At 45.3% G+C, this 16,714-nt stretch overlaps 1 protein-coding gene across 2 annotated transcripts in view; it reads left to right on the forward strand.

The window, feature by feature from the left end:
• Positions 1–16,714, forward strand: part of WNT10B (Wnt family member 10B) — a 228,657-nt gene that overhangs the window by 123,827 nt on the left and 88,116 nt on the right. For both annotated transcript variants that reach the window (XM_078685835.1, XM_078685830.1), the window contains exon 3: positions 1,130–1,392. In XM_078685835.1, coding sequence (XP_078541961.1) covers positions 1,130–1,392 — 263 coding nt within the window. The remainder of the gene's footprint in view (positions 1–1,129; positions 1,393–16,714) is intronic.

Consider the following 16,714-nt stretch of genomic DNA (forward strand, 5'->3'; position numbering starts at 1 on the left):
TTGACTTATCTATATTTGTACTTATTACTACAAATATGTTGGTGACGCGTTACAGGTACTGTTGAACCCACGTGCAGAACTTGCAGTTCACCACTGGCCTGACTCCCAGAAGAGTAAAGTTGAGAGGTGAAAGGACATGGTGCATATTATCAAGGGGGTTTATCTCCGCTTTTTTGGCTTTAAAAGCCAAGAAAGCGGAGATAAAATTATCTCCCTATTACCTAGCTGTCGCTAACACCAGTTAGCGACAGCTAGTAGGAGATAGCGACCATCTTGGGCCCCGCTTTGCATGTCAGTGATATTTATCACTAATAACATGCAAAGTGGGCGTGCCAAGATGTTAGCGACTGGAAACAGTCGCTAACATCGCTATCTCCTATTACCAACTTATGGAGATATTCGCGCTAAGCGCGAATATCTCCAAAAGCTAACACCTGCCCCTGAGCAGTTCTTAGCCATGTTATCCAATGGTAGGTGGATAACATGGCTAAGAGCATTAGCTCGGTAATGCATGAATATCGCTGACTTTTCAGCGATATTCATGCATTTCGGCAGATTTTTATCACTTAGGAGATAAACCTTGATAATAGCATGGTTCCTAAGCGATAAAAATCGCCACAGCTCGGCGATAAAAATATCGCCGCTAAACCAACATAGCGATAATTATCGCTAGTTGTTGGTAATATGCCCCATGGTCACCCCAGCCCCAACGGTGCTGCAAGATTGGTAGCGGATTGCAGTTGCCTTAGATCATCCAGAGTTTAAAATAGTAAAGGAGGTTGGGTGGGTACCTGGAATGTAACGATCAGGTCATACTATTTTAACCGCACCTTGCAAGAGGAAAATCAGGTAATTCTCACTTGATGCTTTTCCACCACACAACCTTCCATCATTTTAAAGTAACATCAATTCCAAACCTTTTTTAAGCCAACCCAAAGTTGTAGCATCTTTGTCACGTGTATGTCCAGTTATTTGCTAACAACTGTTGTGTGTGTGTGAGATATTAAACATTTCATGGGTAGTCCAAGGGGGGCTTCATGGTTGAAAGTGGGTCCTCTTCTCAACACAAAGCCCTCAATAAGACCTTCTCTTAGTATGTCATTTGTTTCTTTTTTTTTTTTTTGTTCAGAGTACTCTGCAGCGACATCTTGGGCCTTCGCCTCCCTGGTGACCCCATCCTGACCCCAAACACAGTATGCCTCACCCTTCCAGGCCTCAGCAAGCGTCAAATGGGGTTGTGCGTACGGAGTCCTGATGTCACTGCCTCCGCACTCCAGGGGATTCAGATCGCCATCCACGAATGTCAACATCAGCTGCGAGCTCAGCGGTGGAATTGCTCCACATTGGAGAATGGGGGCAAAGTGCCCCAGGACAGCGCCATTTTGAAAAGAGGTATGGACAGAGAAGAGCACAAGCAATCCTCTATTGTGAAGCGGTTGGGACAGGGTTCCGTAGGGCATAGAACTTCCTATGCCATCCATAGGGTAGTGTGTGGGGGAGCGCAAGCAATATTGTTATGTGAGCGACAGGAGAACAGAGGGCCACTCTGCCGTCCCCCAGATAGTTCCATACTGAAGAAGTCTGCTAGAGCGCTTGCAATCCTATGCCATGAGCAGGGGTGCATGCGTGATCTCTGCTGTCCTTGGGGTTGTGTCATACTGAAAAGGGCTGTGAGAGAATGCAAGCAAACCTTCCAAGGGAGAAGGGGGTGCAGACGTATTAGGGCCACAGAGATAAGCAATCCCTTGCAACGTGGAGCATTCGCATAGGCAGCACGGCCATCCTCTGGGAAATATCTTACTGAAGAGAGTATGCAAAGTGCAAGCAATTCAATTGGTCCTTGTGAGGAGGGCAGCTATGCCGTCCAGAGGACAGGGTCATTCTGAAGAAATTCGGGGATCTGCAAGCACAGAGGATAGCATTGGACTGCTAAGCTGTCCTCAGAGTAAAGTTCTTCTGAAGAAGTAAGGGAGACAATCCTTCCCTATGAGGAGTAGGTCTTCCGTTCTCAGAATAGCGGCATACTGAAGCGGTATAGCAGAGCTCGAGCTACTGTTTTCCTGTGAGGAGGGGGTGCATAAGGCAGCTATGCCATACATGTGACAGAGGTGTACACGAGGCTGCTTTGCCCTCATTGGACTGCGCCTTTCCACAAGAGTATTATGGGAAAGCACACAGTATTTCTAAGGGAGTAAGACATGTTTGTCATAGTGCCACTTAAGATGCCATGGTTCACGTTATGCAAGCTGATGTGTGTCAAATATCCAACATAGAGGTCTAGGCTCATCCCATGGACATTGTGTAACGACTATTCAAGTGCTCGAAGAAAAACGGGGGAGGAAGTTATAATGTGTTTGCAGGATATGGAAGGTTGATGTTTGTTGGCGCATGCTGAGTTTTCTTGAGGACACCCTGATGTAATAATGCAGCCGAGGTAGGTGGCAGTGGTCGTTATTGATGCTGATGGAGGTATTCTGTTTCATGCTGATGTACAATGAGAAACTGATAAATGCTGAAGTGTCGTGCACACTATGGGCCTTATTATGAGTTTGGCGGTGCAGGAGCGGGACCGCCCCAACCCGCACTGCCAAACCCATGTACAAACTGCCCACCAAATTAGGAGTTTCTCCTGTCTGATGGGCAGTTCTTTGCCATTGAAATAGGCACCGCAATGGAAACGTCAAAGGCAGTACCTGCACAGCATGGACTGCCGCCGTCCTTGCCGTGCCGGTACTGGTGTGCATGCACACAGGGGGGTACATGTTGTCCCCCTCTGTGCATCCACCTGGTGTGAGGCACAAGGAGGCCTTATAGGGCCCCCTTTGTTTCCCCCCTCCCACACATTTCATGGCAGTCGCACTGCCATGAAAAGTGTGGTGATGAGGAAACTCATAATATGCTTGGCAGTGGCAAGCATATTGCGGACTCAATACCGCTGCGCCACCACTAGGTATTTCTGATTCCTGGTGGATGCATCGTCCCAGGGCGGCCCGGCTGCCGTGTTATAATGGGACAAGCGGAAGAACGTCACCTCTATGCCCCCGCGAGTCTGTCGGCCCATGGACCTCCAGACTCGTAATAAAGTCTTTAGATATTTACTGGTGCAAGTTAGTGTTGAAGCACATCGAGGTGCATATTTATGTTTTAGGAGTATTGAAGAAAGTTTCATGAGATAGAAAGAACATTTGGAAATATTCAGAGGTGTGACAAAAAGTGCATTTATGGTTATACAAAGTGGTTGGTGCTTTTAGCCCAGCCTGGGTTGAGCCTCTTATTCGGGACACGTCTACCTGCTTTCTTCTAGGATTTCTGGGACACATGGCATGAGGCAGGAAGATAGGATTACAAGACCTGCGCATTATGCAAAACAGTAGGAAAGCCCAGAACTAGGATACTGTTTTTTGCAATTTTCACCCCAAGTGGGCTTGGTATGCTCAGACGTGAGTCCCAGGCTCTCCACACCACTGGAGTCAAGCTACCAGGCTGAATGAAGGCTGATAGCCAGAAACCGGTCCTTGGATGCTTGATTCCGGTCTGGGAAAGACATGGCTTGGTAGTTCGGACTGGACTGTTCCCATGAGGCACAGGGTCAGAGCTGATTTGCATATAGCCAGTGTCTAACCCAGGGTGGTGTGGAGTGCAAAAAAACGATGGATTTAGGCCCAGATCCTTGTACTGGGGTGAATGTATGACATTGTTCTACATTCTGTCCATCAACTGTGTTTTTTGCAGAACTAGGATACAGCACAATGCAATACAAAATATTTTATTGGCATTATTGCCAAAGTGTTTATGTGAATTCTCTAGCAGAATCATAGTCTTAGAATAATGCCCGACAGTCAGGCTGGTCCTCGGAAACAGGGACAATTTGTCTTTATGTCGTATTTAAAATAAAAATGTGTTTTTCTACCTTGCATTTTTTCGAAATAATTTTATAAATACAGTAAAAAAAACAGCTTAAGCTGCATCCCCCTATTAAAACAAGGCCTGTATTTTTAAAGTGTGTTTTCACTCTTTACGGCAATGGTATTTGTGCATGGTAGTGCCAAATCTATTTTTAGGTCTCGCCTAGCGACGTAGTGCATGCGCAGCACGCCTTGGCGTGATCTATTGTTGTCAATTTCAGTGCCGAAGGGAGACAGGAGATGTGCACGCTTAGAGGACAGTAGATGTGCACACGTACGCAGCGTTTTAGCACAACTTGCGCATGGCGCTTTCGGTTTCTCTCCCTCCCCGCATAGAAGTCATGTTCGAACTGTTTCTGCTTGCACTCTTGACAGCCCTTGTAGGATACATATGCGACGTAGAGCTGTGCCGAGTAAGTTGGTGGGAGTGACTGCTATCAGCAGAAGCTATGGAGCTCATCGTAGGTGTTGATAGAGAAGTAAGTGGTGTGGAGCTTGTCGTCATAGCTGGGGCAGTTGGGCTCACAGATGGTATAGTGGCGGCTAGTGCTTTGGAACTTCTTAGTGCTGTTGATACAGAGGGGCTTATTAGTTATACACTGTCATGGGAGACATTGATGTGACATGAGGTGCCCCATGTGGCTGATGCTGCCTGCCCTGACTATTAACATGCGCACCTGCAACCGGCTGAGCACTGACTGAAACTGGCTCTTGCTGCTGCTGCTTCCAGTCGCACCTTGTACACTTAAGCCAGTTATTTGCTGCTGAGAATTGCTCAGTCCCCGAGAAGCCCAAGTGCCCACTGCCGACTGCACCAGGCCTGTGATAGGTCAGCTGCTGTAATTCGAGAGAACACATTACATTACAGACTGCTTTTTCGTTCACCTCGGAGAGTGCATTTCCACCAGGGGATCAGAGGGTCCAGCCATCTTGCTTGCCTGCACTCTCCAAAGTCTTTGGAGTTTCGCCTCAGTGTGCCTGTGATACTGCCAAGGGCATTATGGGAATCTGGTGAAGAAATTGGATCCCCATAAGAGCTAATGAGTTTGCTGTAAAGGCGTGTGGTTCTGGTTACGGATGTTGCAGTTTTAAAGGTGTCAGCAACCAGAGGTCAAGCAGCTGGATGTAGTGTGGGTGTGCATGTAGGCAACCTTGGACCAAAGGGGTGCTTACAGGCAAAAGAACACACTTTAGAATTGCAACAGCGGAATCACATGTTCGAGCAAAATATAAGCTTGGTCTGGGGGCTCAGTGTGATAACACATTCAGGCAGAAATCTGTATTCGACTGCATGGTATAGTTGGGTAACAATAAACATCAGTTTTTTCTGTCAGTGCCATCATTTCCTTGCTGGGGGAATGTGCCTTTACAAATATATATGTGAAGTTTGCACATAAACGGCCAGAAATTAAGTGATCCTTGGAAAAAAAGCGCTCTAGAATAGTCATGCAGTTAGCCCTTTACAGTTTAGTACTTGTCCTTTTGGGGAACCTTATGAGTCCAGTGACATAGGTTTATGTATGTGTATGTATTTATGTGGTGAAAACCTAGCTGTAAAGCATGGGAGTGTTGTAAAACATTCACCTTGGACTCTAAGGTCTGCTCTGGCATTGCCTTTCTAGAAAAGAGATGGTCACTGACACTGAATGCTGCTGGACTAGTGAGACATGTGAGAGGGTATGGAAAGAGGTCACAGTACGTCAACAGAGCTCTAGTTCTCTTGAGCACATCAATATATGCTCAGAAAGAAGAGCTTCATGTAAGCTATTCCAGAGTGTACTGCCCTCAGTAAAGCTCCTACGGCCTCCTATCGAGGGCAGTTGTAAAGCATCAGGCCAGGGAAGACTTTTATTTGCTGGGTGTAGTTATCTGGTGGTATGAGGGAAGTTCGACGTGTTGGCAGCATAGGAGAGAGCTCCGTGGTAATCACTGTTTTGTTGAGTTAAGCCAATTCTGCTTTTTAATATAGGCTTCTAACCCATGGATACCATCTCTTGTATATATAAAAACAAATATTTGCAATACAATAGCTCTCGCATGTACGCAAATTTGAGCTATTGACATTGCAAATGACAATGCCCTTTATTTTTGTTTTCGTTCTTAAAACATAAATAAAAGGAATTGTCATTTACAATGCCAATAGCTGAAACTCGCGTAAATGTGAGACCTATTGCATTGCAAATGTTTGTTGTCCTTGATTTTGTGTAGAGACTGTAAGGACATTTCCTGTGTCATTTGTTGCATAAGGCAATGGCGTTATGTGTAGGGACTTTAGACTTGGTGCTCTCTGCAGTCACCACCAAACTTTTTGCCTTCACACCTTTTGTGTTCAGAACTCGGTTTTGTTGGATTTTTGGACTCTATGCACTTTACCACTGCTAACTACTACTACCGTACTGGTGCTCTCCCCCTAAAACATAGTATCATAATGCTTAAACCTGATTGGTACAATTAATGTACTTGTAAGTACCAGTATAGGGTACCACGGGTACCCAGCGATGTAGATTAAATGCGAATAGTGGGCAGCTGCACTCATTGTGCCATCCACTAAAGTAGCCTTTTGAAACATGTCTCAGACCTGCCATTGCGGCCTGTAGTGCAGTTTTTTTTTTTTTTTTTTTGTCCTCATAACCACCGTTTAGACCAGTGCCAAAAACGAATCCACGGAGAATAACTGACTCAGATAAAACTGGTAGGGACACATATCTTGAAGGCCATCTATCCCACAGTCTTCCACCGTAATCCGAAGAGGCACTAGATCCTAATCTGCCATCCCGCAGCAGATCTCGGAGTAGTTTTGGCAGCCATATAGGAGCTGGGCATGAACCGGATAGCAGCTGTTCCAATGGTGCTGGAGACAAAAAGCACCTTAGGAGATCAATCATTGGACTCGGGGGGGAAAAAACCAAAAAAAAAAACCGAATACATCACTGAGACCACTTTATCAGATGCCAAAGTGCCCTTTTTCTGCGATTTCCAGATCTAGCCAAATCCATGACTGATGTCCCCAATACAGAGTCTTGCCAGTCTCTAAAGGTAGGAGGTGAGGGGTCCTTCCATTTCCTGCAGATCTCTCTTCTTGCAAGCAGGATGGAATAAAAAACTAAACATTTAGGTAGATGTTGTACTCCTTCCAACACTCCAAAGATAATCAAGGACAGATCCATTATGACATGTCTTCCTAAAGACTCAGTGAGACAGTTGCTGATATTCTGCCAAAAAGCTGTTAGTATCGGGCATTCCAAGAACATATGTGTATCCGAAGCAGCAACTTGACCACATTTTGCGCAGGACACTGTCTGACCTCCTGCAAATTTAGAAAGTCTAGAGGGGGAGTAATACGCCCTATATAGGGTAAAGATGTGATTTCTGCGAAGCCATGATGGCTTGACGATACTCCACAAGAGCTCGAAAGAAGATTTCCAAAGTGTTTGTAAGTTCACATCCCCCAGAACAGAACCCCATACTGACTCTGGTAAAACAAAGTCTCCATCTACCTCCTCCATTATAGAGTTATACCATCTAGATATTTCTTTCTTTTCTGGCCCTCTGATTAGTAGATCGGAGATAAAGGGGCTATGTCCACCCAGTTTGAACTTATTTTTATTAGCAGGAGATGTTTTATAGGCTGCTGTCCAACTATAAATCTGGATATATTTGAAGCGTGAAAAGTTAGGACCAATCGTGGCTTGCAAATATTCCCATGAAAATAAATCTCCCTCATAGAAAAGGTCCCCCCAAACCTCCATGCCCGCCTCCCTCAAAGGGACTGCCAGGATGTCATCAAGCCAAACCGGACTTTCAGGTAGGTCCCACAACGGTTTTTTTTCACAAAAGTAGTTTACTTTTATAGCTTTCATGATTTCTGCCCATGTTCGTGCAAGACCCTGTAGGATCTTCAGTTGAATTTTTTTTAAAAACTTAGGATTTCCAAACTTAAAAAGAAAACTAGAGTGATTGATATTTTCCCCCTCCAACATTGCTGCATACATCGCGCCGGAGGGACGCGGCACAAGTGACTGTGAATTGTCCAGGTCACGGTCACGGACACGTGGACAATTGGCACGGTGTCCTGAGGAGTGACGCTGGTATGTGCTGACATAGCGCACTCCAGGTCCATTTTTAAAGTGAAAAAGCTTGAGAATAACGAACCCCTCAGTTGCCCTGATGAAATCGCCACAAGAAGGAGCGATGAAACATGTCGGCTTGAGGAGATAATCTGTGTTGGTATACAAATAACCAATTTTACTTGGTAGTGCTTTGCTGCATCAGAATAAAACGGTACTAGCAAGCAAAGCACCACCACTCACCTTATTTGTTTATGGTGTGGTGTGTTGGGGTTTTCGTGACGTGTATGTGGACACTTTTCTTTGTTGAATCACTATTTGTGTCTGTTTGTTATATTTTCTCACTATTCTCAAGTTTGCACTATCTTTCTGTCAAGTGCACGTTTGTTTTTTCACAAATAGAGAGAGGCGCCGATGATGAGAAGTGGGTAAACCGGGAATCATTGACCGGGAACCCCCTCGGGTTGTTCTACCGTGAGGTACTCTCTCTATTCTTCACTACTTTTCTGTTGGTGAATGATCTGGTCCTGTGTGATGCATTATTTTTAAGAGAAAAGAGTACATCCAGACCTTATTTTATATGTTATTGGACATATTCAAGGTAGGAGTGAGAATTTATATCCCTACCCGGTCTACGTTAAATAAGGATGTCTACATGGGCGAGGCACTAATTGTTCAATCAATCAATCAGGTCACTTGTAGAGCGCACTACTCACCCGTAGGGTCTCAAGGCGCTGGGAGGGGGGGGGGTGCCGCTACTGCTCGAACAGCCAGGTCTTGAGCTTCTTCCTGAAGGAGAGGTGGTCTTGGGTCAGGCGCAGATTGGTGGGAAGTGAGTTCCAGGTCTTGGCGGCCAGGTAGGAGAAGGACCTTCCTCCTGTTGTCGCTCTTCGGATGCGGGGGACGGCGGCGAGGGCGTGGTTGGTTGATCTGAGGAGGCGCTTGGGAGTGTAGAAGTTGATCCGGTTGTTGAGGTAGCTCGGGCCTTGGTCGTGTAGGGCTTTGTGTGCGTGGGTGAGGAGACGGAAGGTGATTCTCTTGTTGACCGGGAGCCAGTGCAGATCTCTCAGGTGTCCGGAGATGTGGCTGCGTCGGGGGATGTCGAGGATGAGTCTCGCCGAGGCGTTCTGGATCCGCTGGAGTCTCTTCTGGAGTTTGGCAGTGGTTCCGGCGTAGAGGGCGTTGCCGTAGTCCAGTCGGCTGGTGACGAGGGCTTGGGTGACCGTCTTCCTCGTCTCGGTGGGGATCCACCGGAAGATCTTACGTAGCATGCGCAGGATGTTGAAGCATGACGAGGAGACGGCGTTGACTTGTCTGGTCATGGAGAGGGAGGAGTCCAGGATGAAGCCCAGGTTGCGTGTGTGGTCCGTCGGTTTGGGCGCGGTGCCCAGGGCGGGGGGCCACCAGGAGTCGTCCCAGGCGGAGGGCGTGGAGCCCAGGATGAGGACCTCCGTCTTGTCTGAGTTCAGTTTCAGGCGGCTGGTCGTCATCCATTCGGCTACGTCTCTCATCCCTTCGTGCAGGTTGGCTCTGGCGGTGGCGGGGTCGTTGTTTGAGGACTTTCTGAGTGGGGGGCTGCCTCGCACATCCCCATCCCCCTATACCCCTCTTATTTATGCGGCTATATCTATGGCACCAATTAGATCAAAGGTCAGTTCATATAGTTGTCTTCCCTTTAAGAATCCCTTTTGATCCAGATGAAGGACCGATGGTGCGATATTGGCCAATCTTGATGATAAAACCGTGGTAAAGATTTTATAGTCCACATTCAGAATAGATATTGGCCTGTATGACCCACATTCTTCCTTCGGTTTACCTGGTTTTAAGATAAGGGTATAGAGGCACCATCCCAAGATATTGGAGGAGACATACCTTCTAAGAGAATTTGGTTAAACAACTTTGTAAGAAAAGGAGCAATCTCTGAGTCTAAGAATTTATATAACCTAGCCGGAAGGCCATCGGGACCCGATGCTTTCCCCTTCTTAGATTTCTTAATAGCTGATATCACCTCACTCTCAGTAATGGGGCTGTCCAGATATTGAGATTGTTCCAGAGAGAGGGAAGGTAAGGTGATATTATCCAACCAGCTCTTGACAGACTCAACCGATATCACTTTGTCTTCTTTATAAATAGCCTGAAAGAATTCCCTAAATGCCTCCCTGATGTCATCATCGGAAGAGAGATTAGTGGTACCTATTTTTATGGTTGCAATGTTGTTCCGGACCTGGTCTACTTTGGTCTTCCAGGCCAGAAGTTTGCCTGCACCTTCACTATATTCGAAGTGGGCCAACTTGCTGGCTTCCCACCTCTGTTGGATTCTCAAACTCAGAGTCGATGCCAGGGTCCCCTTCAGGGTCGCCAGTTTGTTATGTAGGGGGTCTAATATTGACCTTGAAGATCTATTACTTAGATGGATTTCCCGTTCGATAGCAGCCATATCTGATTCTATAGAAGAGATCGTTTCGTTGTAATTCTTTTTCTGGAAGGCTACTTTGGCGACAATCAACCCTCTCAATGTTGCCTTATATGCATCCCAGATAATTTTATCCGATGCAGTTCCTTCATTAGATAGAAAGAAATTACGTGTCTCTGTTTTTAAAAGCGAAATGTCCTCCTCATTAGTGAGTAAGGAACGATCAAAGGACCAAACCGTCGAGGTTTTTTTGCTGCGAAGACCCATCACCAATTTAACAGCAGAATGATCTGAGAGGTGTGACGGGAGATATTCTATTGTTCTAACTGAATCGACCAGTCTTTGGGTCATTAAAATGTAGTCTATCCTAGACTTATGGTGATACTTATAATTCCTATAAGAGACCCCCTGTTGGTTTCCTGATCTTTGTCGCCAGACGTCGACGAACCCTTGCTGTCTCATGGCATCTAACTGAAAGGATCTGGTTTTAGACAAAACCCCGGAGCGATTATTGGGAGACTTATCCAGGATGGGGTCCAAGACAATATTAAAATCACCGGCTAGGATAATGGGTCCTGATATTGATAATAACTTCAAAAAAATTGTTTCCAGTATCGTGGGGTCATCCTGATTCGGACCATAATAGCCAACTATTGTAATCGAAACCCCAGCAATAAGAACTGTCGCAATAGCCCACCTGCCTGAAGAATCCACAACCTTTGAGATTAATTTGGCTTTGGCTCCCTTTTTAAAAATGATTGCAACCCCTCTCGTATGGGATGTTTGTGTGGTAGTGACCATAACATCAATCCATCTAGTCTTTTTAATTATTTCCAACATTTCAGTATGCGTAAGATGGGTTTCCTGCAATACCATGACCTGCACTGCCGATTCTTTCAGATATTGTAGAATTCTATTTGCACGGGGCTTTGTGCGCAGGCCATTGATGTTCCAGGAAAGGAGACTTATACTACTCATCTCTTAATTGGTAGGACAATTCAATTAATATTGCATCAAAAAGATACGTTTGTAAAACTGTTAAATGTTTGTACCCAACAATTATAAGTAAGATATGTAAGATATGTGAAATGTATAAACCAAGAATTGCTATTCCAAAAATTTCCAAACTGGTTATTGAGGACATTTTATGTTTTTTCCATCCCTGTGCACTCACCCGCTCGAGGTGAGAGCCCCCCCCCCCGTGAAGAACCCTTGCATTATCTAACCGGAACATAGTCCCAGTAGATAGTGCCCCACCGGTTGATCCCCTACAGAAAAGTCCAACCGCTAACTATTCAGGTAAATAGACCTAAATGAACCTAATGAATAAGATGATTTTTGTGTTAATTTTTCTTTGTGTTTTTTTTTTAATCATTCCCCTTTTCCCCCTTTCTTTTATTTCTTTTTTCCAGTTTTTTTTTTTTCCCAATCCCTCTCTGTTTCCTTTTAACACATGTAGCCACATGTGGAGATATGTACCACTGATCATTATTATCAAAATTAGGACTATGAAAAAAACAAACATCAAACTTATTGAGTCCATTTAGTGCTAGGGAGAGGGGGAGCTATCTTTAATCAAGATTTATACCAAGATTCCTTCCATCCAAGCCCATTTATGAGTCATTACTGGGTATTCGGATTATTATTATACTTTTATACTTTTGCCCTAAGAGGCTGTTTTACCCAGATCCATTAACAACTCATCTGCCGCTTGCATTGACCTAATGTTATACATCTTGTTATTATGCATAACTTTTAGAGCAGCCGGGAACATCAACTGGGCCGTTGCCCCCAATCTTCTGAAAGTATCCAGGCGTTTGCCAAACTCCCACTGTTTTTCCAGCGTTATTCGGGACAGGTCAGATCTTATCAGAAAAGTAAAGCCTTTCCCAGACAAAGACTTTTGCTTCAGGGCCAAATTCAAAATACGTTCCTTTAAAACGTAGGTGTGAAAGTTTACCAAAATCTTTTGTGGTTTAGAACGCTGAGGATTAAGCCTAAAGGGGTCTCTATGTACCCTCTGGATGTCAACAGACAACTCCTCGGTAGTATGTTCTAATGGCAAAGCTTCCTTCAGTAGTGAGACGATGTATTGCTTTATATCTGACCCTTCAGAGCCTTCTGGGACATTTAAAATGCGGATATTTCCTCTTCTCGCATTATTCTCGAGGGTCTCCATCCTCTCACTAAGGGCCAGATCTTCCTTTGTGAGTTTGACTATATCCTGCCTTGCCTGATCCAGATAAACTGTATGGACACCTACTGTTTCCTCTAATACTCCCGTTCTTATGGTGAGGTTTTCGATTTTACTGTCGAGGGACTCGCAATAATTTTTGAACCCTTGTTGATTGGCTGCAGACTCAGCAAATCCTTTCCTTATCTCCTTAGTGAGGGCTGAGAACATCTCTAGTACAGAGGCTGCCGTCAACGGAGCTTGAGATATTAGAGGAGGGATCGGTAAGGAATTAGTCTCGGGTCGAACCGAAATTGCTGAGGCATCTTCAAGTGGCCCCCCAGATGCACCACCAACAGCACCCAAATCAGTAGAATCTGATTCTTCATCCTCTTGAAAAAAAGCTGTAGTGGGGGATTGAAGTTCACTCAATTGCTGCTCCAAGAACAACTGTGATTGTGACTGATGTTGGTCTGGCTCTCTTCCTGGATCTAGTAATCCTCGCGAACTAGCCTCTTCACCAGAGGTTACATCGGTAGCTTTAGCAAAGTCGATTATTTGATCAGGGAATTTCCCGTCTTGAACCGACTCTTTGGATAATACCATATCCATTGATGTGAATGATTTTACCACTGATGTAGTATTGGAATCCGATATCGATGCCATGCCTTGACTTTTTAAGCCTTCAGAAAGGTGTATAATCTGAGGAATGGCTTTAAAATAGGCGCGAAGGTGTTAGTTTAGAACCTGCAGGAAGTAATACTTTAGTGTCCTTAGAGTTAAACTTTGCTTTTGCTTTGGATTTAGCCCTCACACTTAAGGCTTTAGACTTGAATTCGGTATTTAGATATGAAGAGGGTTTCGGTTTGGATAGTGTTTTAGTTACTTCTCCTGTTTCTGCCCCCCCTTCTAAGGTTCCGACCTTCTTGAGCTCTACCTTCTTTTTCTGTCGGCAACTTCGACCACACTTAGCTCCGCTTTTGGGAGTATTAGGTAAGTCATTAATTGCATTAGATGCACCAGATGTTACTGACGTATTCTTGTCAAGAAGGGACTGTGCTTGCTCCCCTACCCTGACCGCGTTACCACTCAAATCAGACAGAGTGATCTCTAGCAGTTCCTGACTGATAGAGCTGACGTTAACCAATTCCTGCCCAAGAGACCCCTCCACTGTTGAGGCAAGAGCAGGTGCTTTGAATATTGGGGGACTGGGTGAGGTTCACCCTTAGAAGGAGAAACCCCGCTTATTTCAATATCCATGGCAGTGTGTCTTACAGGCTCTAAAGCTGTCTTTAAGCCCTTGGGGGGAGAAGAAAAGAGGTTCCTCAATCTTTTCCCTTTTCTGAGCTCCAGGGCGGCTATGCAGATCCTCGGACTAAATAAAGTGCCCAATGTATTTAAACACTTATTAGTAGAATTAGCAGGATTTGAGGGAGATATTACGTTGTTGCCGAATCCTGATTGATGTGGAGTGTAGATAGCTTCAAAATCTTCCCCACTCAGTTCACTGCTGCTCTGACTATAGCAGATTCCAAAGTTCTGGGCAAAAATAAGCAACTTACTTTTGGTGGCTGAAGCCTCACCTACTCCCCCGTTACACCCGTTACCTCTGCCGCCGCACCCGCAGCCGTCCTCCTCGCTGCATACCCTCCGGTCGAAATCGAGAGTAAGGGAGCATGGAGGTGGAAAGAGGACTCCTGCACCGCACCAGCCGCTTCGCCAGGCAACCACCATCGGGACGAAAAAATGAAGAGCGGGATCCGTTAAAAGTAAGCGAAGATATTTTCAATATCTGCAGTTACACAATTCAGAAAAAGTGCCTCATTCAGGGCCTCTGCGGTCGCGCACTCATCTATTCAGCGGGACTGTCCTGCGGGGATCGACCTGAAGCACCGCGGCAAGCTAGTGCGCCGCCGCCATGTTCTTCCCCGGCCTGTAGTGCAGTTTTAAACTTCCAAAGCGACCTAATAAAATAAACTTTTTGTCAGTTCTAAACCTTACTTTTAAATACATATAAGCCATTCCCAAAGTAGGCCCTAAACAGCCCACAGGCAGAGTACACTATACTTTCAAAGTAGGACATGTGTTTTTAAGCTTTTAAGTTTTACATGTCCTTCTAGTGAAAAACAAGTAAATGTGTTGCTCACTACTGTAAGGCCTACCTCTCCTATAGGATACACTTGGGTTACCTTAGTATATTTAATAAGTGCTAACTTCTGATTGGGTGCTAGTAGAAATATCATATTTGGACTAAAATGAATTGCAATGTAAAATTCTCTTTAACTATAAATTCGGATTTTAGATTACAATTTTGAAAATGCCACTTTTGAAAGTTGTCTTTTTTCTGCCCTAAACTTTCTGAGGCCTTCTAGGAGTTTCCAGCTGCTTGGGGTGTTTAATTGCTCCCCCTTCAAGATTAGGCGCTGACAGTGACCAACAGGACCCTGTTCTCTGCTCTAATTACATTTTAAAGGGCTGCCCCCAGTACACTCACAAAGGAGCTTGACACCAGCCTTTTGTCACCCTAGACCACTTGGAGCTTGGGAAGGGGAAGGAAGGAACCTTCCCGAATCTGATGTGGAGGCGGACTAGAGGTTTCCTGCACTTAGAAGGGTGGCACAAGGTATAAATATTGGACCTCCTGAGCAACTCAGCAGAACACTCCTGGAACTGTGGGCATTACAGAACAAGGACTGCCTTGTTCCTCAGAGGATTGCCCTGCTGCTTGAGGCCTACCTTGTTCCCCAAAGGGCTGACCCGCAGCTTGAGGAATGGCTTGTTCTTCAGAGGACAGCCCTGCTGCTTGAGGCCGGCCTTGTTCCCCGGAGGACTGCCCCACTGCTTGAGGCCTGACTTGTTTTTCAGGGGACTACCCTGCTGTTAGAGGCCTGCCCTCTTAGAAGGAAGACTGGACCAACTCCGTTCATCCCAAGCTAATCTGAGTGACTCCAAGGGTCAGGTGGCTGACCTGTTCTGACCTACAGGAACACAACGAGCTCCAGAGGACTGCAACTGCCCACCTGACTTACTGCAACTGGCCCTGACTGGCCTGCTACTGAACCTGGCTGGACCAGCAACTGTGCCTGCAACTGGACCTGCCTGAGCCCTCTTGGCCTCTGCTATAGTGAGCTCTTGATCCCCAAGAGGTGCCTCCCCAGGTCTTGGACTCTTGGCTGGCATCAGCTGAACTTCTCCTGTGAAATCCTGAGATTTTGAACTCTGCATACCAGACTTTGAGAAGATAATTTTTTGTGCAGGGCTAGCCTGGTTCTTGTATCTGGCCCGCACTCCATCGCTGTCAGCTTACTTGTGACTTTATCTCGGTCTAGCGCAACCAGATACCCACAGTTAGAGCTTTTTGGTGTAATTTTTACTTAAACCTTTAAAATTTCATATCTCTGGTTCTACTGATTGGATTGTCGCTTTGGCCTTACTTTATTCATAAAATGATTTTTCTGGTCTTATGTTTTCATATCATTACTGTTTGTGTGCTGCACAAGTACTTCACACATCGTCTCTATCTAGGCATGGCTGCTTTTGTGCCAAGCTACTAAAGGGTTAAGCACAGGTTAATTTAGTGACTTTTGTGGTTCACCCTGAGAAGGATTGTGGTTGTTGCTTAACTAAAGTTTCCATCCCTCTCAATCAAAAACCCAATTTCTTACAAGTATACATTGGGTACACTTTTTATCATGCATGTAAATGTCAATAAAGCTTTGAAAATGTTAATGGTGAGTGGAACTTGCTTTCTGGAAAAGTGGATCATTGAGGTAATTCTAGCTAGTGACAATTGCAGTAAAGGAAGGATCAAGGCTTTTTTCCTGGCAAGGCAGTCTGATCCTTCCATCCATCTGTGGTTGGTAAATTGAGTACCATTCAATTGAGTGAAGGTAGCGTCTATCTACAGTGTTCTTGAATGTTCTTATTATTACTATTTTGGGGCCCAGAGGCCATCCACAGGGCAGCAATTAAAACATTAATTCTTTTCTCAGAATCATCAGAGAAGGCCAAACATTCTTTGTGGTTTCACATGACATTTCCAACTTCAAAAGATGTCCCTTTCTCCCCTCTTGAGGGTTTTCCAACCTCCCTGTAGTGTCTTCTGAACCTTTCAATAAAGGAATAAATGTACTTTCTGCTGTTTACTCTGGTAGCA

This window comes from Lissotriton helveticus, chromosome 1_1 (genome assembly GCF_964261635.1).
Source record: "Lissotriton helveticus chromosome 1_1, aLisHel1.1, whole genome shotgun sequence".
Taxonomy (NCBI): Eukaryota; Metazoa; Chordata; class Amphibia; order Caudata; family Salamandridae; genus Lissotriton; species Lissotriton helveticus.